We start from the raw sequence: 22,489 nt of genomic DNA, 5'->3' as shown, positions 1-22,489 counted from the left end.
AACAAGTGGGTAAACATTCCTTGCAATGTGGTTTTGATGCTGTGCAGGCCTCCTCCAGGGTGGCTGCCACTGGTTCTGTTGCCTGGTTGAGAGATCAGAACTTAGCTGAGCATGTTAAGACAAGGATTTTGGATGCTCCTTTACAGTCTGATGTGTTGTTTGGTTCGCCTGTGGAAGCAGTTTTAAAGAAGATGGAGGACAAGGCTAAGTCTATGTAGACTGTTAAGGATTTTGCAGGTGCAGCCTCAAGTTTAGTAGAAATTGGCCTGCTGAGGGATGGACTTATCCTGCTTATGATTCCCAGTCTAGGGGTAGGTCTAGACGTGGTAGGGGCAGAGCTCAAGGTGCTTTTAGGCCTAGGGCAGGAGTTCACCTGCTCAGACTTCTGGTGAGGGCAGGGGTCAGTCCTGCAGACCCAATGACCTGCCTTTTCAGCTGCCAGTACCTTAAGCCTGGCGGCACCTCTAGGAGGAAGACTGTCTCTTTTCAAAGAAAATTGGGATTTAATTACCCAAGACAAATGGGTTCTGGATATCATTCACCACGGTTACAGGTTTTATTTCCATACCTTGCCTCCTTTCAAAGGCATGCCAGACATTCCTCCTCTACAAAGACAAGAGGCTCACAAGCAAATTTCTCAGTTACTCCAAATAGGGGCCATTCAGCCGGTTCCTGTGCCAGAAAGGGGCCTAGGATTTTATTCTCGCCTGTTCCTAGTACGAAGGGGAACACGTGGAGACCAATTTTGGATTTATCTATCCTCAACACTTATCTGGACATTCCCAAGTTCAAAATGTTGACGTTACAACAGCTTTTACCTCTGCTGGGCAAGGATCACTGGATGGTAACTTTAGATCTCAAGGAAGCTTACCTTCATGTGCCTATAAGACTAAGTTGCAGAAGAGCTGGAAATTCTCATTATCAGTTCTCTGCATTGCCCTTTGGCTTATCTAAGAGTATTCACAAAGGTTCTGGCTCCAGTGATAGCTTACTTCAGGCTAAAAGGAATTCAAATCTATCCTTACTTGGACGATTGCCTGATTCTGGCTCAAGAAAAGGAAGACCTTCTACAGCATTTGGAATATGTCATAGCAGTGCTAAGATGCCTAGGTATTCTGTGAACGAAATAAAGTCCAGTCTAGTACCCTCTCAAGACATGTGCTTTCTGGGTGTAAGACTGAATACAGCAGCCCAGATGGCCTTTTAACCCCGGACAAACAAAAGAATCTTTCCAGTTACTTCCATCAACTATCTCTTCAGTCCGGGCTGACTGCAAGGACAGTCCTTCAAGCCTTAGGGTTCATGGCATCTTGTATTCTGGTGCTTCCCAATGCCAAACTGCATATGAGGAAGCTACAATGGTATCTCAAAATGTATGGACACAGCACTGCCAGGATTTGGACACTGTCATTCAAATAATACCTTGCATTCAAAAGGAATTTTTGTGGTGGGCTCAGGAATGTCACCTAAACAAGGGACTCTCTGTGACCCGCCAGAGGTCAAATTCTAACGACAGATGCCTCAGACATTGCTTGGGGAGCTCATCTAAATGGAAAGTGGATACAAGACAAGTGGCCTGCCAGACTACAGCATCTACATATCAACATGAAGGAGATGTTAGCAGTCCAGTTTGCATTAATGGCTTTCAAGGAGTTACTTCTTCCAGGGCAGGTGTTGATTCTAACAGACAACACAACTGTCATGTGGTACATCAACAAACAAGGGGAACACATTCTTACCCATTGTGCAGGCAAGCAATGATTTTATGGGAGACTGCGCTAAGCTTGCAACTAACTCTTCAGGCAAGGTTTCTGCCGGGAGCACAGAACTCCTTAGCAGATGTGTTAAGCAGACAAATGATGGATCCCCAGTGGAAACTGGATCTTCATGTATTTCAAAAGTTGACAGTGTCCTGGGAACTCCAGACATAGATCTGTTCGCTTCTCCACTAAACCACCAGCTGCCAAAGTTTTGCACAAAGAGGTTTTATCACACAGCTTGGAAAGTGGATGCTCTTTCTTTCAGTTGGAAAAATCTTCATGTGTATGCTTTCCACCTCTGCCTCTTCTTCCAAAGGTGCTTCTAAAGGTCAGACAAGACAAGCCAAGGATGATTTTAATAGCTCCAGATTGGCCTCGCAGCACTGGTACCCATTACTGAGGAGTCTGGTAAAGAAGCCTCCATGGCCTTTACCCTTGATTCCACATCTGTTGTCTCAGAAGGACGGTCTGCTCAATGTCAAGCTTCACTCTCTTCATCTAACAGCCTGGCATATTCTGTTTTGAAAGACAGCAGGTCTCAACTTCCTCAACAAGTTTTAAATGTGATTATGGAAGCCAGAAGACCTAGTACAAGGAAAGTGAAAATGGAAGAGATTTTTATTTTGGACTGCAGCAAAGAATTTGGAGATTTCAGAGCCTAATTTGAGTGTGGCTCTTCAATATCTTACTGAGTTATTGGACAAAGGTTTGTCTTTCTCTTCCATTAAGATTCATGCTGCAGCAATTTCAGCTCACTATGATTGTGACCCACCATTGTTTTCACATCCTTTGTTCAAGCAATTTCTTAGAGGGCAAAGAATATAAGACCCAGAGCTCCTACTCCTGCTTGGGATCTCAATTTTGTGTTGGAGAAACTTACTCTACAACCTTTTGAGCCTGCAGCTACTGCTGAACTGAAATACTTGTCATGGAAGACTGCTTTTTGTTGGCCATTACTTCTGCAAGAAGGGTTTCTGAGTTACAGGCCCTTATGGCGGTTGAGCCTTTTTGATTTTTCATAAGGATAGGGTATCATACTAATCCTTCCTTTATGCCTAAAGTGGTTTCTAGTGTGGCTTTAAACCAAACTATTCATTTGCATGCAGATCCCCAAAATAAAGGGGAAAAATTTTGCACACTTTAGATGTACACAGGCAATGCGTTATTATTTGAGCAGGACTACGGATTTTAGGCAGTCTCAGCAGTTGTTTGTTTCTTTTGCTTTGAGTTCTCAGGGCAAGCCTGTGTCAAAACAAACTATTTCTAGGTGGATTGGGTTTTGCATTGCATTTTGTTATTCCCATCATGGCAAGGAGATTCCAGCTGGGATTAGGCCTCATTCCACTAGGGCTACTGCCACTTCAACAGCTTTTAAGGGGTGGCAACTAAGGATATTTTGGAGGCAGCTACTTGGAGTTCAGTGCATACTTTCTCTAAGCATTACCACCTTCCTCTCTACTCTAAGTCTAGGGCTGGTTTTGCCACAGCTATTTTGCAAGGCATGTTATCAGCTCCTGCTTCCTTATGATTTGCCAGCCTCCCTTACCTCTGCTTTGGGATTCTACCCAATAGTTAGGACTGCAGCAATGTGGAATGAAGAACATAGTACAGTTTTGTACCTACCATAAATGTAGATGTTCGAGGATCCACATTGCTGCAGTCCATCCCTCCTTCCCCTCTGTGTTTAGGGGTGGTTGTGTAGGTGAGGTTATATTCTGCTAATTTTGTATATTTTGTATATATCTATATTTTGGTGCAGATATGTTGGGAGTTTTTGGTTTTTGGCCTTATCTTTTCAGGGTCTTCTGACATCTGGGGCAAGAAAAGACTGAGGATATGACGTCGGTCATGCGCATTAGTACCCCTTTGGTATTCGGGCCGACTGGACAGCGGACTACCCAATAGTTAGGACTGCAGCAATGTGGATCCTCGAACATCTACATTTATGGTAGGTACAAAACTGTACTTTTTATTCTGACGCTTGGCAGCAACATCTGATTTCCACCGACAATTATAACCATCCATCATTTGTGGTTGCTTTTTTACCTATCATGTCCATCACAGACAGATGGGGAGAAGCAAAAACCGTAAACAACTCATTGTCACTGCTAGTAGTCCTCCTCTCTCTCACTCCAGTTAACTTGTCTTTAATCATGAATCACTTTTTCTTGTAGCTGGTTGATAGACTGCTCGGATATACTATCCTGGATCCTCCTGGTGTGTTTAGCCATCTGTATTTGATGTTCTTGCATTTGTAGTTTGAATAACAGGAATGGTTTTACTGGCAATCTCTCTCGCAGTCACCTACAATCCTTCTCCCTCATGGGTCTCATTCCTTACCCCATCCTGTGATTGTGAAGATCCCTCTGTAAATTGCTGGTGGTCTTGTAATTTCTTCAGGGTTTCTTGTTGGGTAAAAGATTACTAGGATAAACAGCTGCAGGGTGCATTAATAGTTTTGCACAACTTAAAGCACAGAGCAAAATTGTCCTTCCTCTGTCTCGTGATTAGGGAATAATCGTGGTCTACAAAAATCCAATTTTTTTTTATTTTCATTATCTTTCTTTTCTTCCATAGATTACCCAAAACCTGCTCTTTGAGCAAAACTGTTTGCAATTTAACTGCAGTTTGGCATGGGAATTGGGGCAGTATACCTTCACTCTGAAAAATCCTTTATGCCCTTTCAAGCAGGACAAGACAGTAGGAATGCTTGTCCTTGCATGTACTTTACACAATCTTTTCCCTTGCTGCCTTTAGGGAGATTAATAATTCAAAGGTTTTCTCTGTATTCACGGTCCTACAGTTCAATCATCTTTTCTTTTATTTCTTCCTGTGTTGCTTCTATCTCTACCAAAAGGAACATGGGGTCACTTTCATCTTTCTAACTCCTATAGCTCATCTGAATGGGAAGACAGGGTTAATTCTATTTCATTCTGTCTAACATCTATTCTGCGGACGTATTCAATATCTCATGGCTACCTTTTGGCTTCAAATTTTTGAGCTTCTTTTAAGTTTTATTCTTTTTTTGACATCTGTGTGCCATGACAATATTTAGCCATTAATCTTCCTTTTAGCTGCTGGGGTTACTCAAGCTTAACTTTATAAAATTACGATTAATGCTGGAGGGAGGAAAGCCAGCTGCTCATCACCTCCACACCATGCCAGAAGAACCCTGAATGGTTCACTTTTGATGTATTTTGATGCCACCAGACTCAAATTATGTGAGGTAGATATTGCCACAATTAAAACATTAGGTAATCTCTGCAAGGAATCTGCATTTCCCAGCATCACAGGATGCTGTTGTATTTGCTGAGAGGTATGTATTGCACAATGCGAAAAATGTTGTATAAAGCAGAAATCATATAGCTGAAAGTATTTTTACTTGGCTTGGCTCATATGTTTCTTTGTATGGGTATTATTTTATTTATTTTGAGGATTATCCCCATTGTTATTTTAGCCAAGCCAAAACATATGGAGATAAATGCCAGTACCAAATAAACTTACTGACAAACTCAAACAGCATTTAAAACTGTTGCCTTTTTTTCTTTTAAGTAGTAAACCAATTTTAATCTAGGAGCAAAGTATATTCTAGAAAAAATGGTTTCTCTACAGTTTTTCATATTCACTTGTACTGATTGTGTGATGCTTCAGTGTTATTTGTCTTTTATAATCCAAGGTGTATGCACTGTAAGATATTCCAAGGCCACGTGAGCTGTGTCATGTACTGATTCATATCCTCACTGTAACCTGTTTATTTGATTTCACCCTACAGAGACCACAGTAAAATCTTAGTGGGTGATGCTCGAGGCAGAGTATTTAGTTGGTCAGTAAGTGACCAGCCAGGACGTTCAGCAGCTGACCACTGGGTGAAAGATGAAGGAGGGGATAGTTGTTCAGGATGTTCTGTGCGATTTTCACTCACGGAGAGGCGTCACCACTGCCGGAACTGCGGGCAGCTCTTCTGTCAAAAGTAAGACAATTATTTTAAGTGTAATTTGTGCTTTGAGTATTATCATTGGAATTCAAAGTATTATTTTGTGTAAATTTTATTTTTATATATTTGGCCATTTGTTAGTAGAGTAACAAAGAGATTAAGAAAATCTTTTTCTTTTATAATCTGTAAAGTATAAACCTACATGTAATACTGGTAGTACAATAATAATTTGCAAGCACAATTTAGGGTGTCAAAAAGAGCATGATTTTTCTGTGAAGACTGTGTTACTGTATACTCATTGAACAACCATGCCTATCCTTAGTTGTTTTCTTTATTGAGTTCCCCGATAAAAATTAAAGTAAGAAAGCAGGCAGTGAAGTGCACCCACTTAAGCAAGCAATAATGTCTAAAAGGGTGGGTGTTTATTTAATTATTTAATTTATCTAGCTATTCTTTTGTTAACCAGATTAGCCCAAATAGGCTAGTGGCTTCTTTTCAGGGGAAACCCGAAGAGGTATTTGTACTACTAGGGGAAAATTGGCCAGGGTACTAGGGAACTTCCCTTACTGTTTTCGATAGGTACAGTAGGATCTTTTATATCCACCTGAACTGCCACCAACTCAACAAAGAGACCTCGGTTTAATGTCTCTTCTGAAGGACAACACACACAGGCATGTAGCACCCCCCCACCCCTTGTACTGCGCTGCAGTGTCAGCAGTTGATTTACCTGGTGTGGGCATACAACCCACAGCCTTCTGCATCCGAGATGAGTGTGCTACCTGTTGCGCCACTGACAATGCTAACGGCCGCCCTGGGGAGTATTATTGAGCTTAGATAATGGGCTGTCTGTTAAAATGTTTTGTATTTGTTTGTGGTTTTTTTTGCCTTAGTATATACATTTTTTTAATATTTTTGATGTGAAACAGTTTCTCCACATAATGTTTCAAACTTGTAACATATATAATTGATGTTGGAGAAAGTATTTTACATTTAATATATGAGCTGTGTAAGTATTTGATGCCCACACGCACACACACACACACACACACACACACACACACACACACACACACACACACACACACAGAAATGTACCAAATGATTACTGCTACTTTCTTGTCCAAGTATACTTTAAATGTCTTGTTGTGAACAAATGAATGAGAAAAAAAGAAAATCATACAGTCTAATGCATCACAACTCCTCCATCCCTGACACACAGCATACCTCTCAACTGCCCTGAATTTGGTGGAAAACCCTGATTTTACTTTTAAACTAATAGGATGCTAGGATGCCATGAAATTCTGAATGGCCCCTTTAAATCCCAATTTTATTTCCCTAGCCAGACTTATATCATCAGCCCATGATAGCAACACTGCTGGATCATAGACATTGGATGTGCTGACATCACTAGAGTCAGGACCACAACTGGTTTAATGAAGCAGGTCACATGTCTGTGATTCTGACTAAAATAGCATTTTTTTAAGCAGAGCACTGGACCAATTTAGTGGAGAATATGCTACATCTTTCCCCTTTTGCTGCCCGAACCTATCATGCAAGTGTGCTTATTGCACTGTATCATTTGTCATACAGCAATATATTTTAAGTTGCTTGGCTCAGTGCTGTCTGTTCTTTAGCTTCATGTCGGGATGCCTTTTTCTCATATGTTGCTGCCTATAGTTTTGCCTTTAGACCACCCTTGATAAAATTGTTCTCGTCCCCTTTTCATCATCTAGTCATGTACACTGCAGTAATATTTGCCCACTGGATCTACAAAATCTTGGCAAACACACAACACCTTTTTGTCTGCTTTAATTCCCATGTACGCCATAATTAATAGTTACATAACTTAGATTTTTATTCACTTAATTGACAGCATGCGTAGATACAATAATTTGAGTTCTATACATGTTTATTTAATATAATGTAAGCAAGCTGCATATGAACTTTAATTGTATGCATACAGTATCAATGAAAACAGTTTGACTCAGTTTGACTGTACATGTGTGTGCAGTATCAGATCAGAAGTTATTAACTGAGTGTGAATGTATATTCCACCAAGATTGCACAGTGTCATGGGTGTGATTAGAACATTCAAAAGGATCAATAATTTAAAGAACAAGTGGAGATCAGTATGTAAGATAATGAATGTCAGAAGTTTTAAGTCGCATCATACAGCAGATAACTGGAGAAGGAGGCAGTAAGAGGACCAAGAACAGACTGTGAAAGTCATAAAGCATCTCATTTTTGAAATATTTAGTTAATGCTTTGCATAGCCTTTTTACTTTGGTAATTCAGTTATTGCTCAGCTTTAAAACCATGATTGTTACAAATACTGGTAACATCAGAATCAACGTGTAGTCAGAGTGCTGTTGTAAGACAGATTAAAGAACCAGATTTCCACAATTACTGTATTATTTGCTCTTATAGGTTTGTATGGTTAAATTACTTGGCTGAGTGTCACGCAGTTTGTAAATGTGTGATGATAGTAATCGAACCTTGGATTGTGGGAAGCAGCTTGTTAACCTCACATAGACTTGATCCTTTGACAGACTGCCTGGCTGAGGGCCTTTTTTCTGCACTTGAACGTTATCACACAATCAAATATGCTTATCTTTTGCATCATTTTGCTGCACTCTGTTGTTTATTTACACTTTTATTTCTGAGCGACAAGATATCCCACAACCCTCCTTAAAGGAGAGGAGGTATGCTACTGGGTATATACATTTTAAGCTAATTAGATGCCCAGATTTTTGTCCTGATATTTCTGCTTTCCAAGAGCCTTTGCCCATATTTTCTGTCTCAGTGCGTTGAGAGGTATACCTCCCAGCTGTTTGTAATTTTGGTCTGGCCCCTGAAATGATTTTCTGGTAAAGCACTAAAGATTCCTATTAGTCAGTGAATGTAGACATTATAGCTTCATACTAGTTATTGTTCCGAACCCCCCCACCACCACCACCACACACACATCATTGGCTTTATCTCAAATTCGTGGCTAAAAAGATGAGCAGTATTTCTTTCTCTGTTGACATTGGTGGTTTTATCTTGAATTGTTGACTTAAAAAGTTGTGCAGTGTCTTTCTGTCTGACACACACACACACACACACACACACACACACACACACACACACACGTTACTTTTTTGGTTTGTTTATTTTCCACTTGGTTAACAGGAAAGCCATGGCTGTTTGCTTCTTATTATGCTGCCATTAAGAAACAGACTTATATTTAGTGAGATATCTGTATCTTATTACCCTGATGGAGAATATTCATCATCTAAAAGAGCATTAGTGTATGGTTATCCCATTATTTAAGTTAATGCAATGAAACAGTCTGCCATTAAATGGAAGCACGGTAGTGCAGTGGTTAGCATTATTAACTCACAGCTCTTAGTTGCCTGGCTTGGGTACCTTCTGTGCAGAGTCTGTGTCAGCATAGGTTTTCATCAGGTGCTGCAGTTTCCTCCCACACCTCAAGGTGATACCAGAGGTAAATTGGTGATCCTGAAATGCATGCCATGTGTGTCCTGTTTCAGACTGGTGTCTTTCCCAAGACTAGTTTCTTGCTTTGTACCCATTTGGTGCAGATAGTCTCTGGTTCCCCCATAACCCTGAGCTGCATCGTGTGTGTCGAACAAGAAGTGAGTAAATAAACGTTTAAAAGTTGTCTGTTTGGCATAACTTTCAGATTATATCCGTTAGATAGGTTTAGGACATCTTCATTACTTTATTTTTATTGTATAGAAAACTGTGATGGAAAGATTTGAATGGATAGCGGGAAATATTAAATTATTATTATTATGTTTTTTTTTTTTTTTCAAACTGTAATAGACAAAACCTTGCAGCCACAGACCTAGTGAGTATGAGAGAATGTAAAGAAGAGGAGGAGGAAAGCAGCAGCCTGGTTGGTTGAGGCAGTGTGTGTGTGTGTGTGTGTGTGTGTGTGTGTGTGTGTGTGTGTGTGTGTGTGTGTGTGTGTGTGTGTGTGTGTGTGACGGTAGAACAACAGAGTTGAGCTGTTCACTTATGCTAGTATACATTATGAGTTGTGAGGGCTCAGTAGGAGGCAGACAGTTTGCCCCGGTTATACTGTTGCAGTAGTGCTTCTCTGTAATGGCAGTGAAGTGAGTTACTTTTCCTAAACCGCTTGTAGCCTAGAGCACATTGTTACAAAGGGTATGGGTAGAACTGGCAGGGTATGTTCTGTTAAGGTAATGAAGATCTTTTCCCTAAGGTGTACTTTACTTCTAGGTAGGATAGTTGTGATGTTGTGAGGTGTGCCCAGCTTTGTAAATAATTTAAAGTAGTTTTTGTCTGATTGTATAGTTTATGTAAGTGTACAGGAAACTACTCAAAGTTGTAAATACAGAAAGCTGCATGTTTGTGTTTTTATTTTCTTGCTAACATTTTAGGTCTCATTTTCCTTACCTCTGCAACCATCAAGCTGCCATCCCTAATTTGCTCATGTTTTCTCAGCCCCCTGCATCCTTGGACATGGAAGAGACTGTGGCTTCATTCTACATGCTTTGGGAGGGGTTTGACTACTACTAATACCCCTTTCCCCATAAAGTGCTCGCTACAGTGGCAAAGTGTAGGTACATACTTCCACACATATGTGACCTCCAATTCCTTTGCTTTGCTGTGTAGTCAGTGGCAGGTTGTCAACCCTGAGATCATAATGCAGAAACTGCATTTCAAGCCTTACCCGTGAGTAGCACACCTGCTGTAGAATACTGTGAACTCCCTCCCTCCGGATTGGTACGCTGGCATCAGCTACTTATTTCCATCCATGACTAGCCAGCTTCTCTTGTGTTTGGATTGATAGTCAAACCTGAGTCATCCAAGGCATAGCCATGGATAAATGGCCAGGTTACAGTGCCTGATAAGATCTGTACTACTTCAGTGACGTAGGATGATTGAGAGGTGACTGCCCAGCTATTGGGTATTGGTAATATTGTACTGATAAGCATTTCATGTTGAATTCTTGACACTGTAGGATGCAGCCTATGCACATATAAATATGGGGTATGCAAATGGCTTTGGCAGTCTTGTGTTGTAACATGGTGCAAGAACAGAGCTTATTAAAATTTCAGAAAAAGCCAGGTATGTATTAGTTACTCAGGCAGTTTACTATTACTCTTGAAACTTTTGCAAATTAATTTACTACTGTCTTTAGCTGTAAGGCAATCACCCAAACACATTTTTGTTTGTTTGTGTTTTATGTATTAAATCAACAGTAATTCATTATATTTACACTTGGTTGTAAGTCTGTTAATTACAACTTCTGGCCGTCTCTTTTTTGGATACTTTGTCAAACACATTTCTTCTGTAAAAATTGCTTTCCCTGAATGTATTTACATGATCTTTTGCTGTTCTGTTTAGATCATAGGCCAGATTCAATAAAGCCTACAACATATGTATTCAATAAAATTCTTATCACATTTTTGTGCTTTCTACTCACTCAGAAAGATTACAGTAAGGGTACATGTAGTCTGCACTTTGTGGTAACCTTTATGAATCCCTGTCAATATTTAAAGCTGCAAACATTTCAGTAGGAAAACTAAAATTAGGAGGAAGAAGGTGTGAGTTATGTCTGTGTTGTCTGTTCCTCAGAACAGTGTACACTTAATGTAGGCTTTATTGAATCTGGCCCTGGGTCTTTTGCCTTCTTTGCTTAGTAGTATCTAATAAAAAAAAAAAAAAAACTTAAAAAATCATTTGGTTTTCTGTCATTAGGAGTTTACTGAATCTAAAGGAATTTATTAACCTTACATCTTAGTAATAATGTAATGGATTGTTGTCCCTGCATAAATCTGATATGCTGTCACCAGCAGTGAAATGCATTACTGTGCATTGAATGTAGGGGGTTGGGGCTAAGCCAGCTAAAAGCTTCTGACCCTGGAGTATATTAGGGTCCAACCTAACACTCTCATACTAGGCGACTACCCCTCCGTTATCTGCAAAAACTGCTCATGCACCAGTACACTTGCCCAGTGTTTCCTGGAGTTTATTAATTCCAATGCCCTGGACCAGCTCGTTCTTACCCCCACTAGAGGTAGCAACATCCTTGACCTGGTCATTATTATCATGGGCGACAATTGCTCTACACCAATAGTCAAGCTCCTTCCTGGTTAGGTCTGACCACAAATTAATCACCTTGGAAATCCACATCCCTCCCACGCCCACCCCAACCCCACAAAGGTAACCACCATGAAAAACTTTTCCAAAGCTAACTCTGGGCTCCAAAAAACAGAGGTGGCTACCTTCACGGCACCCATGCAAATGGAGAGAATAGTTGCATGACTGCTGAATCATACACCAATGCACTGTACGAACATGTACACAAATGCATGGATCTCGCTATACCCAATAGAAGCAAGATGCTCTCCTCCAAAAAAAGGAAGCCAATCTGGTGGTCCCCTGCCATAAATAAACTCTACAACAGAAGGAGGAAACTGATGCGAAATAAGGTGAAGTCCCAAGACTGGAAAAACTCTTTTATCAGCCTTAACAAAAAGTTGAGATCCCTCATCAAATCCTCTAAAGCTAGCTATGAAAACAGAATTGCAGCAGATAGTAAAGACAACCACAAGGCCTTCTGTAGTTATGTAAAGAATCTCCATGGCAATACCCAGATTTGCCATGGAGATTCTGCACAATGGTACCTCCTAGACCAAGCCAACAGATATTGCCAATATACTAGCCGACAGATTCAGTCCCAACTTTACCCTTCTCTCCCCCTCCAAAGGACCAATCACAATACCAGCAGATTGCCAGGCACCCAATATTACTGTTGCACAGGTTAAAACAGCATTGTCCAAGGCCAAGAATACAGCTTCTTTGGGACCTGACAATATCCCTGGCTGTGTTCTACATGAACTACATTGTGAACTGGCACCTTACCTGTGTGCCCTGTTCAATCACAGCCTCACCTTAGACTTTGTCCCTACTGAATGGTGCACTGCTGCAGTCAACCCTCTCCACAAAAGAGGAGTGACTACAGATCCTGGGAACTAGCTCCCCATTAGCCTGACGAGTCTGATATGCAAAGCTATGGAAAGCATAGGTTCATAGGTGTGCACTAGCCTAACGGCCCTGGAGCCTATATAAGCCTAGCCCAAGAAGATTCCCTGTCATCATGCCGCCCAAAGTTTGTTCCCAGTGCCCCTGTCAAGCATAGCCACTGAAGTGATCCCCAGGGTGCCTAGCCACTCGTCAAGATTTCTCTTAAAGAAGGCCAGTGAAGTGCTCTGCTTGATGTTAATGGGAAGCTTGTTCCAGAGTATGGGAAGCCTCTGGGTTAGGAACCTGTCCCTCCAGCATGTTCTGTTTATTGTGGTAATGAGGTTTAGGTCCCTGGAGCATGTGGCACAGAGGGATTGGGATTTCTTTAGGTGTAGCATATCTAGCAGCTCTGAGTCAGACATGGCTTTGTAGGTCAAGCAGAGATCGCCTCTAAGTAGGCGATATGAGACAGAGTATAGCTGGAGTTTTTTGAGTCTGTCCATATAGGGCATGTGTCTAAGGCCTAAGATCCTCTTAGTGAGGTATTTTTGTGGCCTTTCCAGTTGTTGTAATTGTCTAGTGAGGTACATACCAAATGGGGCATTATAGTCTGTAATAGGTCTAATGAGGAGCGAGTAGAGAGGGATTATGACTTCTTTCTTCCTGGATGAGAAACCATTTATAATGAGATGTGCCATATAGAAGGACTTTCTGACTACAGTGGCAATGTGGTTATCAATGGAGAGATTGCTGTCAACCTGTGTCCCCAGGTCTCTTATCACACCTTCGGTGTTTAGTGGACTACCACCTATGTGGTAGTTCATAGGCACCGAATTTTTCCCTAAGAGAATGACAATGCACTTTTTGGCATTGAGCTTAAGGCCGTAGTTCTGGCACCAGTCAGTGGTGTCAGTGAGGCCTTTGTGTAGAATATCTACATCAGTTGGAGAATCAATAATGGCTCCCAGTTTGCAGTCATCTGCGAACTTGGTCAGCCAGAGTCCCTTTGTGTTGGCTTGAATTTAAGAGAAGTAAATGCCAAAGAGGAGAGGACCTAGGACCGATCCCTGTGGGACATCACTTGTAACTGGTCAGTAGTCAGATTTGGAGTCCGCTACTTTCACAGTGTGGGTTCTATCAGTGAGCCAGTTGGCAACCCATCTTATGACATAGGGGTTTATGCCTAGTTTAGTGAGTCTATGATTTCTGAGTGAGGGATGGTGCCGAAGGCCTTGGCAAGATCTTGGTAGGCTGTGTGAACTACCTTGCCCTCATCCACAGCTCTAGTGACAGACTCAAAGAAGTCTGTCAGGTTGAGCAGGCATGATCTACCATTCACAAACCCAAACTGCGTGGGGTCCAGAGTTTGGAGCCCTTATTTATAAGGTCCATGATGATGCGCTCCATAGCCTTACATATCAAACTCAGACTAATGGGGCGGTAGTCTGCAGGGTCTGTAGTCGCTCCCCCTTTGTGGAGTGGGATGATCGTGGCAGTGCCCATTCGGTAGGAACAAAGCCTGAAATGAGGCTGTGATTGAACAGGGTACTCAGGTGTGGTGCCAGTTCACTTTGTAATTCATGTAAAACACAGCCAGGGATATTATCAGGTCCCATGGAAGGTGTATTCTTGGCTTTGGACAGTGCGGTTTTTACCTGTGTAGCTGAGAAAATAGGGACTTGGCATTCCTCGGGTATTGTGATAGGCCCTTTAGGGGGTGAAAGGGGGGTAAAGTTCGCACTGAATCGGTCAGCCAATATGTTGGCAGTATCATTTGGTTCTGTATATGTATTGCCATTGTGCTGTAACTCAGAGCAGATCTGAGTATTGCCATGTAGATTCTTGACATAGCTATAGAATGCCTTGTGGTTGTCTTTAGAATCTGCAGCGATTTTGGTTTTGTAGCTAGCTTTAGAGGATTTGATGATGGATCTCAGTTTTTTGCTGAGGCTAACAAAGGAGTTTTTCCAGTCTTGGGAATTCACCCTTTTCTGCAACAATTATTTCCTTCTGTTGTAGAGATTGTTTATGGTGGGGGACCACCAGATTGGCTTCCTTTTTTTGGAGGACAGCATCTTGGTTCGGTTTGGTATGGCCCATTCCATGCACTTGTGTATGTGCTCATACAGTGCATTGGTGTATGATTCAGCAGTCCTGCACCTATTTTCCATTTGCATGGGTGTTGTGAAGTTAGCCACCTCTGTTTTTAGAAGTCCAAAATTGGCTTTGGAGAAGTTTTTTACAGTGGTTTCCTTTAGGGGGGGGGGGTGAGGGTGGGATGTGGAATATCCATGGTGATTAGCTTGTGGTCAGATCTGACCAGGGAGGAGTTTATTACTGGTGTAGAGCAATGCTCGCTTATGTTAGTAATGACTAGGTCAAGGATGTTTCTACCCCTGCTGTGGGGGTAAGAATGAGTTGGTCCAGGGTGTTGAAATTAATAAATTCCAGAAATCGTTGAGCAAGTGTGTTGGTACATGAGTAATTTTCCCAGTTAATGGAGAGGTAGTTAAAGTCTCCCAATATAAGGGTATTGGGATGTACCCTAATATTTTCCAGTTTGTTTAGGAATGTGGAGTGGGAGTCTTGGGACATGGTGGGGGATCTATAGCAGGCTACAACTTGGATTGCAGTTTTACCCAGTGTTAGTTGTACCTGAAGTATCTCTGATGTGTTATGTTGGGCTACTAGTCTGGAGGTGTGCATATCCTTTATGAATATGGAGACACCACCGCCTTTAGTGCTTTGGTCCAGGTTTAGGGGCCGAAAGGTGTGGTATGACTTATAGCCTGGTAGGGCTGGGGTGGTCTCCGGAGCCTTGAGCCAGGTCTCGGCCACTGCACAGATGTCGATGTTCTCCATTTTAAGGAGTGCTTCGAGTGAGTGCATTTTGAGATTTAGACTTCTAGCATTGAGTAGCATAACCCTCAGATTTTGTTTGCTTGTAGCTATTATGGTGGTAATTTTGTCTTCAGGACATTGCCTAAAAAAGGCAGTATAGGGGTGGCAAGAGCCTTGGCCAGTATCCGGAATCCCTGGGGTGACAGGTGCAGGCCATCTCTGGCGAAGCATAAAGGTTTGTCGATCATGTCAGCTCAGGCAGACAGATACTGTATCCCCTTAGAATGGCACCTGAAATTTAGCCAATTGTTGAAGTCAATCATTTTCTACTTGTACTGTGGTATCATTCTGGGTGACGGTAGGATGCTACTCAGAGCTAGGGTCATACCTGCCTGGGCTACAAGATCCAAGAGCTCCTTTATGTCTCTTTTCATGTAGTCCAGGGGGGTATGTCTCACGTCATTCACAACAACTTGGACAATGACAGAGTCATATTTGTACCTGTTGTGACGTGACCTAAGTGCATGCTTGCACCCAACAGGCAGCTGACCGTAACTTTCTCCTTATTCAACCTAGTGAGTGCAACATCAGTGTGCCTTACTATTGAGTCACCTATGGCTAGTGTATTGGGTAAGTTATTTTGCCTTATGGGCTTTGGTTGAGTGGTACACTGTTTATGTGAGCTATGTGTCTCATGGTTTGTGCTGGGATGTGGTTGTTGTTTGTGTTTCTGCCTCGGAGGTCTCTGTTGTTTGGGCAGATTTTTATTGAGTGCCTCCGCGAAAGTAGGTGTGTGTTTTGTGTTACTATGTGAGAGTTGTGGTGGTGTAAGTTCTGGAGGGCTATGTGTTGAATGTGGTGTGGTGCAGGTGTTAACCTTCTCCTCTTGACTGGCTAATCCATTCTTGGCTGGAGAGTGCTTGGCTTCCAATTTGGCTATATATGTGCATCTCTCACAAGTCATAGTGTTGGGAGGCAAGAGAAGAGGGTTGTCTGTGGAGAGTCACTATTTTTAAAACAGTAAGATAGATTGAAAGCGGGTGGTCACTTTTTTATTCTGGTACTATAAGAATAAGTAGGATGGCCAATAAATTTAAATAGTTGAAGGGGGGTGATTTTACAAAATGATAATTTTGTGTTACTCACACCAACCTGTAAAAGCAGAGAGGAAATGAGATATATGGTCAAATTAACATAAGGGGCAGGCAACTAGAAAGACAGTGGTGTTTAAGATAACCGGGTGGAAGGGTGAGAAAAATTTCTGTCTGACTCACAAGAGGCAGAGCTGTGGTGTCATTTCAAGTTTTATATGCAGTTAAAAGCAGAATAGAAGTAAAACACAGTGTAAAGAAAACAAATCACAGTATACAAAATTGAAAAAGGCAATAAAGCAATACAGAATACAACAAATAAAAAGCAAACCAGCAAACCAACCTTTCCCTCACAGCAAACTGCAGCAGAGTCTGGGTGAGCCTTTCCAGTAAATCATCATGGACCTAATAAACAAGGATATAGGGAATCTCCAAACTCTGGATCCCACACAATTTGGTTTTGTGAAGGGTAGATCATGCCTGCTCAGCTTGGTTGACTACTTTGAGTCAAGTCACCAGAGCTGTGGATGAAGTTCATACAGACTAGCTTGTTCCGACCAAGGCCTTTAATGCCATTCCCCACTCAGGAATCATAGAAAAACTCACCAAGCTAAGCATCAACCCCTATATCACTAGGTGGGTTGTAAACTGGCTCACAGATAGAACCCACAGTGTGAAAGTAGCTGGCTCCAAGTCAGACTGCTGACTAGTCACGAGTGGAGTCCCACAGGGTTTGGTCCTGGGTCTTCTCCTCTTTGGTATCTACTTCTCTGAAGTCCAGGCCAACACGAAGAGACTCTGGCTGACAAAGTTCGCAGACAATTGCTAGTTGGGAGCTATTATTAACTCCCCAAGTGATGCTGACATCCTACAGAATGGCCTCACTGAGACCAACGGCTGATGTCATGACCATGGCCGTAAGATCAGTGCCAAACAAATGTGTCATCTCCTTAGGGAAAAAAACTGTTCCCATGAATTACCACATTGATGGTAGTCCACTGAACACAGAAGGCTTTATAAGAGATCTGGGAACACATGTTGACAGCAGCCTCTCTTTTGATCACTACATTGCCACTTTGGTCAGAAAGACCTTCTATGTGGCACAACTCATTACTAAGGGTTTTGCATCCAGGAAGAAAGAGGCCATTGTCTCCCTCATTAGGCCAGTCAAGTCCACATGCTTCAGAGACCTCAACCTCATTACCACAATCAACAGAACGTACTGGAGGGACAGGTTCATAACCTAGAGATTGCCCATGCTATGGAATAGACTTCCCATACATGTCAAGCAGAGCACCTCGCTGACCCTCTTCAAGAGAAATCTTGATGAGTGGATGGGAAATAGAAAATTCACCCTGGGGGATAACTCCAGTGGCTCTACTCGACAGAGGCAGTGGAAACTAAGGTCGGGTGGTGCAATGCCAGGGCAACCTATGGCTCGGCTTGTAAAGGCCATTAGCCTAGTACACACCTATGAACCTTACTATCATTTTGACACCATACTGGGATGTCTCTATTCTGTCTGTGTTTTAGAGATTTGGGAAAGGCACACAAAATTGGCTGATAGTGTGTGGATATGTGTGTGGAAGGGGGGAGGATTTGTTTGACGAGAAAAAATACGTATAAAAAAATGAAGATTGTGTTATTACCACACTTTTATGTCTCGTGGTGCCTCAGCAGACTTCAGAGTCTGCCATGTTTTTTTTTTGCCCACCCCAATAACCCTGTGTTTGGTGGGGTATGAGAACTGGGTGATGGGGGCATTGGAGACTGTCTGACTACTGATAACATTAGAAGATTTTTTTATTACCTAACCTAGATGTTCATGCTTGGGAAAGATAAAATGGAGAAGTATTTTCACATTTAATAAGCTTAACACCGGTCTCTCCATTTTAGCTTCAGTTCCAGGCATATTCGACTAACTTAAATCATTGCTGGCACAGAGAGAACTTTACCTTTGTGCTAATGTACTGGTGAACTCCTGGAGTCCCTTTATAGTTGTTGTATGTGTTCCTCTGAGTGATAGTAATGCTGCTTGCTGTATAGATTTATTCCATTGCATGAGTAATTTTGAATATTTCTTGTTTCATTCCTAAGGGATGAGGCATCATTTATTTATTTTATTTATTTAGCCATTGTTGACTGACTTGGTCCTACTAGGCAAGTGGCCTCTCTTCAGTGGAGACCTGTGGTGGGACTTATACTACTATAGCAACACACAGTGTGGTGGGTGCCTGGTGTATGGCCCTGTGGGTGGAGCGAGTGCCGACCCAAAAACAAACAACAAAAACAACCAATTAACCACACACACCAGAAGAAAGTGGTGTTACCATATCCATGGTGTTAGTTTGTTTTGGAGATGGTAAACCAAACCGATCCTCTCCCCCACAGGTCTAGATAGATTTGAACAGAGTCAGTGGGGTGCTCTGCCTATGGTGTGTGTTTTTCTGAGGGTGTGGTGTGTGTGTTTTTAGTATGTACATTTTGGAGTTACTTTTTCTTAAATAATGGCATAATGATGCCTGCGTTGCTGTTTACTGCCCTTCTGCAGGATGCTGGCGGTTCTGATGTATCTGGAAACTACGGGGGCAACAGAGAGAAGAAAAGCATAGAGAAGCAAGAAGACAGTTGTTGCTTTCATCTGTTTTGAGTATTTCAAATTGTCGGTGAGTTTAAAATAGTGACAGTTTGTTAGTTGCTTGTTTGAATGTGCTTTTTTTGTTTTAAAACTCATATATATTAAACTAATTAAAACATAGCATCTGCTTTCTAATCTAACTTTCGCTTTCTGTTCAATATGTTTAAATGGGTATAATATAAATATTTTAAGATAAGCTACATAATAGCGGAGATCTCAGTTGCTTATTTGTCTAGCCATGTTAACAAGATGATATAGCGAACTGGCTAGTTAATGAAAAAACGATTACTACTTAAAAAAAAAAACGCGACGGACTTTGACCAGACCTTTTTCGATTTTATACGAGCACGCTGGCCAATCAGGCGTGCACGCGTTTTCAAGGGGTCATGGTATAATAGGGGATATTTGGCCAGAGCACTGAAGAACTTCACCTACCCTTTCCAATAGGTGCCGTGGGATTTTTTTACATCCACCTGAGCTTCCAACAACTTAAGCAGCAGGACTTCAGTTTACTCATCTGAAGGGCAGCACATTCATTAGTGCAGCACCAGCAATCTATCTACTTGGTGCAGGAATACATTGTGTATTATAAGCAAAACTATTCTTTAACATTTCTTCTTGGTATGTTCAGTCATTTAGATTCCTTTATGACCAGTATTTATATCATTGTAGATTGACTGTGCCCTTGTAACATCTTGTAAAATCCATTTCACAGTAGATGCCTTACATTCCTTTGACCAACAATTTTGTCGTTGTAGATTGACTAGACCATCATTACATCATATACAATCCATTTCACAGCTAATGCCTTTAGATTCCTTTGACCAATATTTACATAACTGTAGATTGACTTGCCCTTCATTACATCATGTAAAATCAGTTTCACAGGTAGATGCCTTTAGATTCCTTCGACCATTAATTTATATCATTGTAGATTGACTCACCCTTTGTTGCATTATGTAAAATCCATTTCACAGTAGAACCCTTTAGATTCCTTTGGACATTATTAATATCATTGTAGATTGACCCACCTTTTGTTACATTATGTAAAATCCATTTCACAGTATATGCCTTCACCTTTCATTACATAATGTAAAATCCATTTCGTACAGTATATGCCTTCACCCTTGGTTACATCATGTAGCAGCATTTTCACAGTAGATGCCCTTAGATTCCTTTGACCAGTAGTTAATTCATTATAGATTGACTCACCCTTCATTATGTCATGTAAAATTAATTTCACAGTAGATCCCTTTAGATTCCTTTTACCAATATTTATATTGTTGTAGATTGGCTTAGCCTTTGTTAAATCATATAAAATCCATTTCACAGTATTGCCTGTGATGATCCCTTCCCATCAGTCAGTCATTACATTTATCCTTTGGATTCTGTTTTCCTGCATTTTAAATTTTCAGAATGCAAACACTGGAATTGCGGTAATATTCCTCATGTGTCATTTTGTCAGTCACACATTTGCAGAATTTTCTAGCTTTTATTTTGTGTCTAGGCTTCTTGCTAGGCCAGGCACTGAAGGAATTATTACATTTTTTATGCTGTCTAGTTTTATCCTAAGTTACTCAGGTGTGCTTGTACATGGTTTATTCCTTTATGTGGCTTACATAATTTGTGTCTTTATTTTATTTAACATTTGATCTGAAGTAGTTAACTTCATTTTATCTTCAACCTGTGGGTATTCGGATCCATATCGGATCCAAGCCGGCAACTTTACAAGCATTTGCTCTGAGCTCCAAGCTCCTCCCCCTTACCATAACACACCACCATCTACTGCCTTCCCTCAGATCTCATTTGCCGCTTCATGCATCAGAATCGTGATCTCTGCAGCTCTGAGCTTTCAGTAGTACTGTAAGTGTTGTTTGGGGTTGTTCAAGTGAGTTTTCTCTCAGTTAGTTTCCCTTTTCCTCCCCCTACGATAGTTTGTCAGTTTGAGGTAGTTTTGTGTATTCCCTTCCCTTCCTTAGTGTGTGCGTGGGCAGGCTAGTTTGTTTTGGTGACTGGGTGTAGTTTGTTTTTCGCTTTGTTGGGATGTCTGAACAGTCTAAACCCACCTTTAAAAAATGCACAGAGTGTGGCCATAAGCTTTCACCAGCGGATGGCCACACTTTGTGTGTTGTTTGCTTAGGCGTTGCATATTGGTCCATCCAGTGCAGCATTTGTGCAGGGTTCAATCCTAGGGCCCTTAGAGACAGAAAGGCCAAACTTGTGGCGAAAGGCCTGCTTCAAGCATCGACTTTGGAGTCGTCAACAGTCATGGCCTCGGCTTCTTCTACTGCAACTCCCGCCCAACCCCCCCCCCCCTTAGGGTGGCACTCACCCTCCTGCTAGACCTGCTGTAGGGGATGTTGTCAAAGGGAGAGTCAAGGAAAAGAAAGGGGATAGGCCCCGTAAGAGGTCGTCTGATCAGGAGGCCTTCCCTAGCTCACCTTCTAAGGTTTCGAGACCTGTTTCTCCTTGGCTCCACTCCCCCAGATTTTCCCCAGAGCTGATGGAGCCGCGGCCTTCTTCTAGATCCTTCCAGCAACCAGCCAGATCCGAGTTGGTCATTTCCTCGGGCTCGCCACGGAGTCTTTCTGAAATGGACATGAACAGGATGATGAGATTCATTCAGCCCCAAATCCAGATGGGAGTCTTGCCAGGCCCCTCTCCCTCTGGAGGGGGGACCTCCATGCCTTTCTTCCACCCGATTTCTCCTTCCCTGATCCGGTCTTCGGTTTCAGGGTACATGGATCCGAGGATCTTCGGAGCTGGGGATTCAGTACCGATGGTTCCACCAACCTTGACTCCGGCGATTACCTTGAGTTTCTCAAATCCGAGCAGCTCTCGGGGCTGAGGACGGGGAGTCGGACCCGAGGGGATGGATGTGTCTTCGGCTCCGATGTTGTCAGATCCAAGCCGTTCCTTTGGAGCTCCGGCAACCCTAGCCTCAGCTCCGATCCTCAAGACGGACCTGGGGAGAGCTTCCTCCTTGTTGGGCTCTAAAGAGGTACACTCTCCCTCGGCATTCAACGTGGTGGAAAGGGTTCTCTCCCAAGGATCAAGACCCCAGCCTAGTCCCTTGGATTCTGCCCAGACTCCCTCGGATTCGGTTGTGACTCTCTTCATCTTGTCTCAGGGACAGTCCATGCTAGAGAAGACCCAGGCGGTTCCCCTGGAGGAACCCCCCCCCACTGCTCACGAGCCCTCTTCAGAGAGTCCCACTAAGGAA

At 42.2% G+C, this 22,489-nt stretch overlaps 1 protein-coding gene across 1 annotated transcript in view; it reads left to right on the top strand.

Moving 5' to 3' along the window:
• Positions 1 to 22,489, top strand: part of WDFY3 (WD repeat and FYVE domain containing 3) — a 5,086,165-nt gene that overhangs the window by 5,049,588 nt on the left and 14,088 nt on the right. The window contains exon 64 of the mRNA XM_044059488.1: positions 5,533 to 5,730. Coding sequence (XP_043915423.1) covers positions 5,533 to 5,730 — 198 coding nt within the window. The remainder of the gene's footprint in view (positions 1 to 5,532; positions 5,731 to 22,489) is intronic.

Source organism: Protopterus annectens, chromosome 17.part0 (genome assembly GCF_019279795.1).
Source record: "Protopterus annectens isolate FY-2018-M chromosome 17.part0, PAN1.0, whole genome shotgun sequence".
NCBI classification, from domain to species: Eukaryota; Metazoa; Chordata; order Ceratodontiformes; family Protopteridae; genus Protopterus; species Protopterus annectens.
The sequence above is the reverse complement of the archived record's forward strand: the minus strand, read 5'-3'. Positions and strand labels throughout refer to the sequence as shown.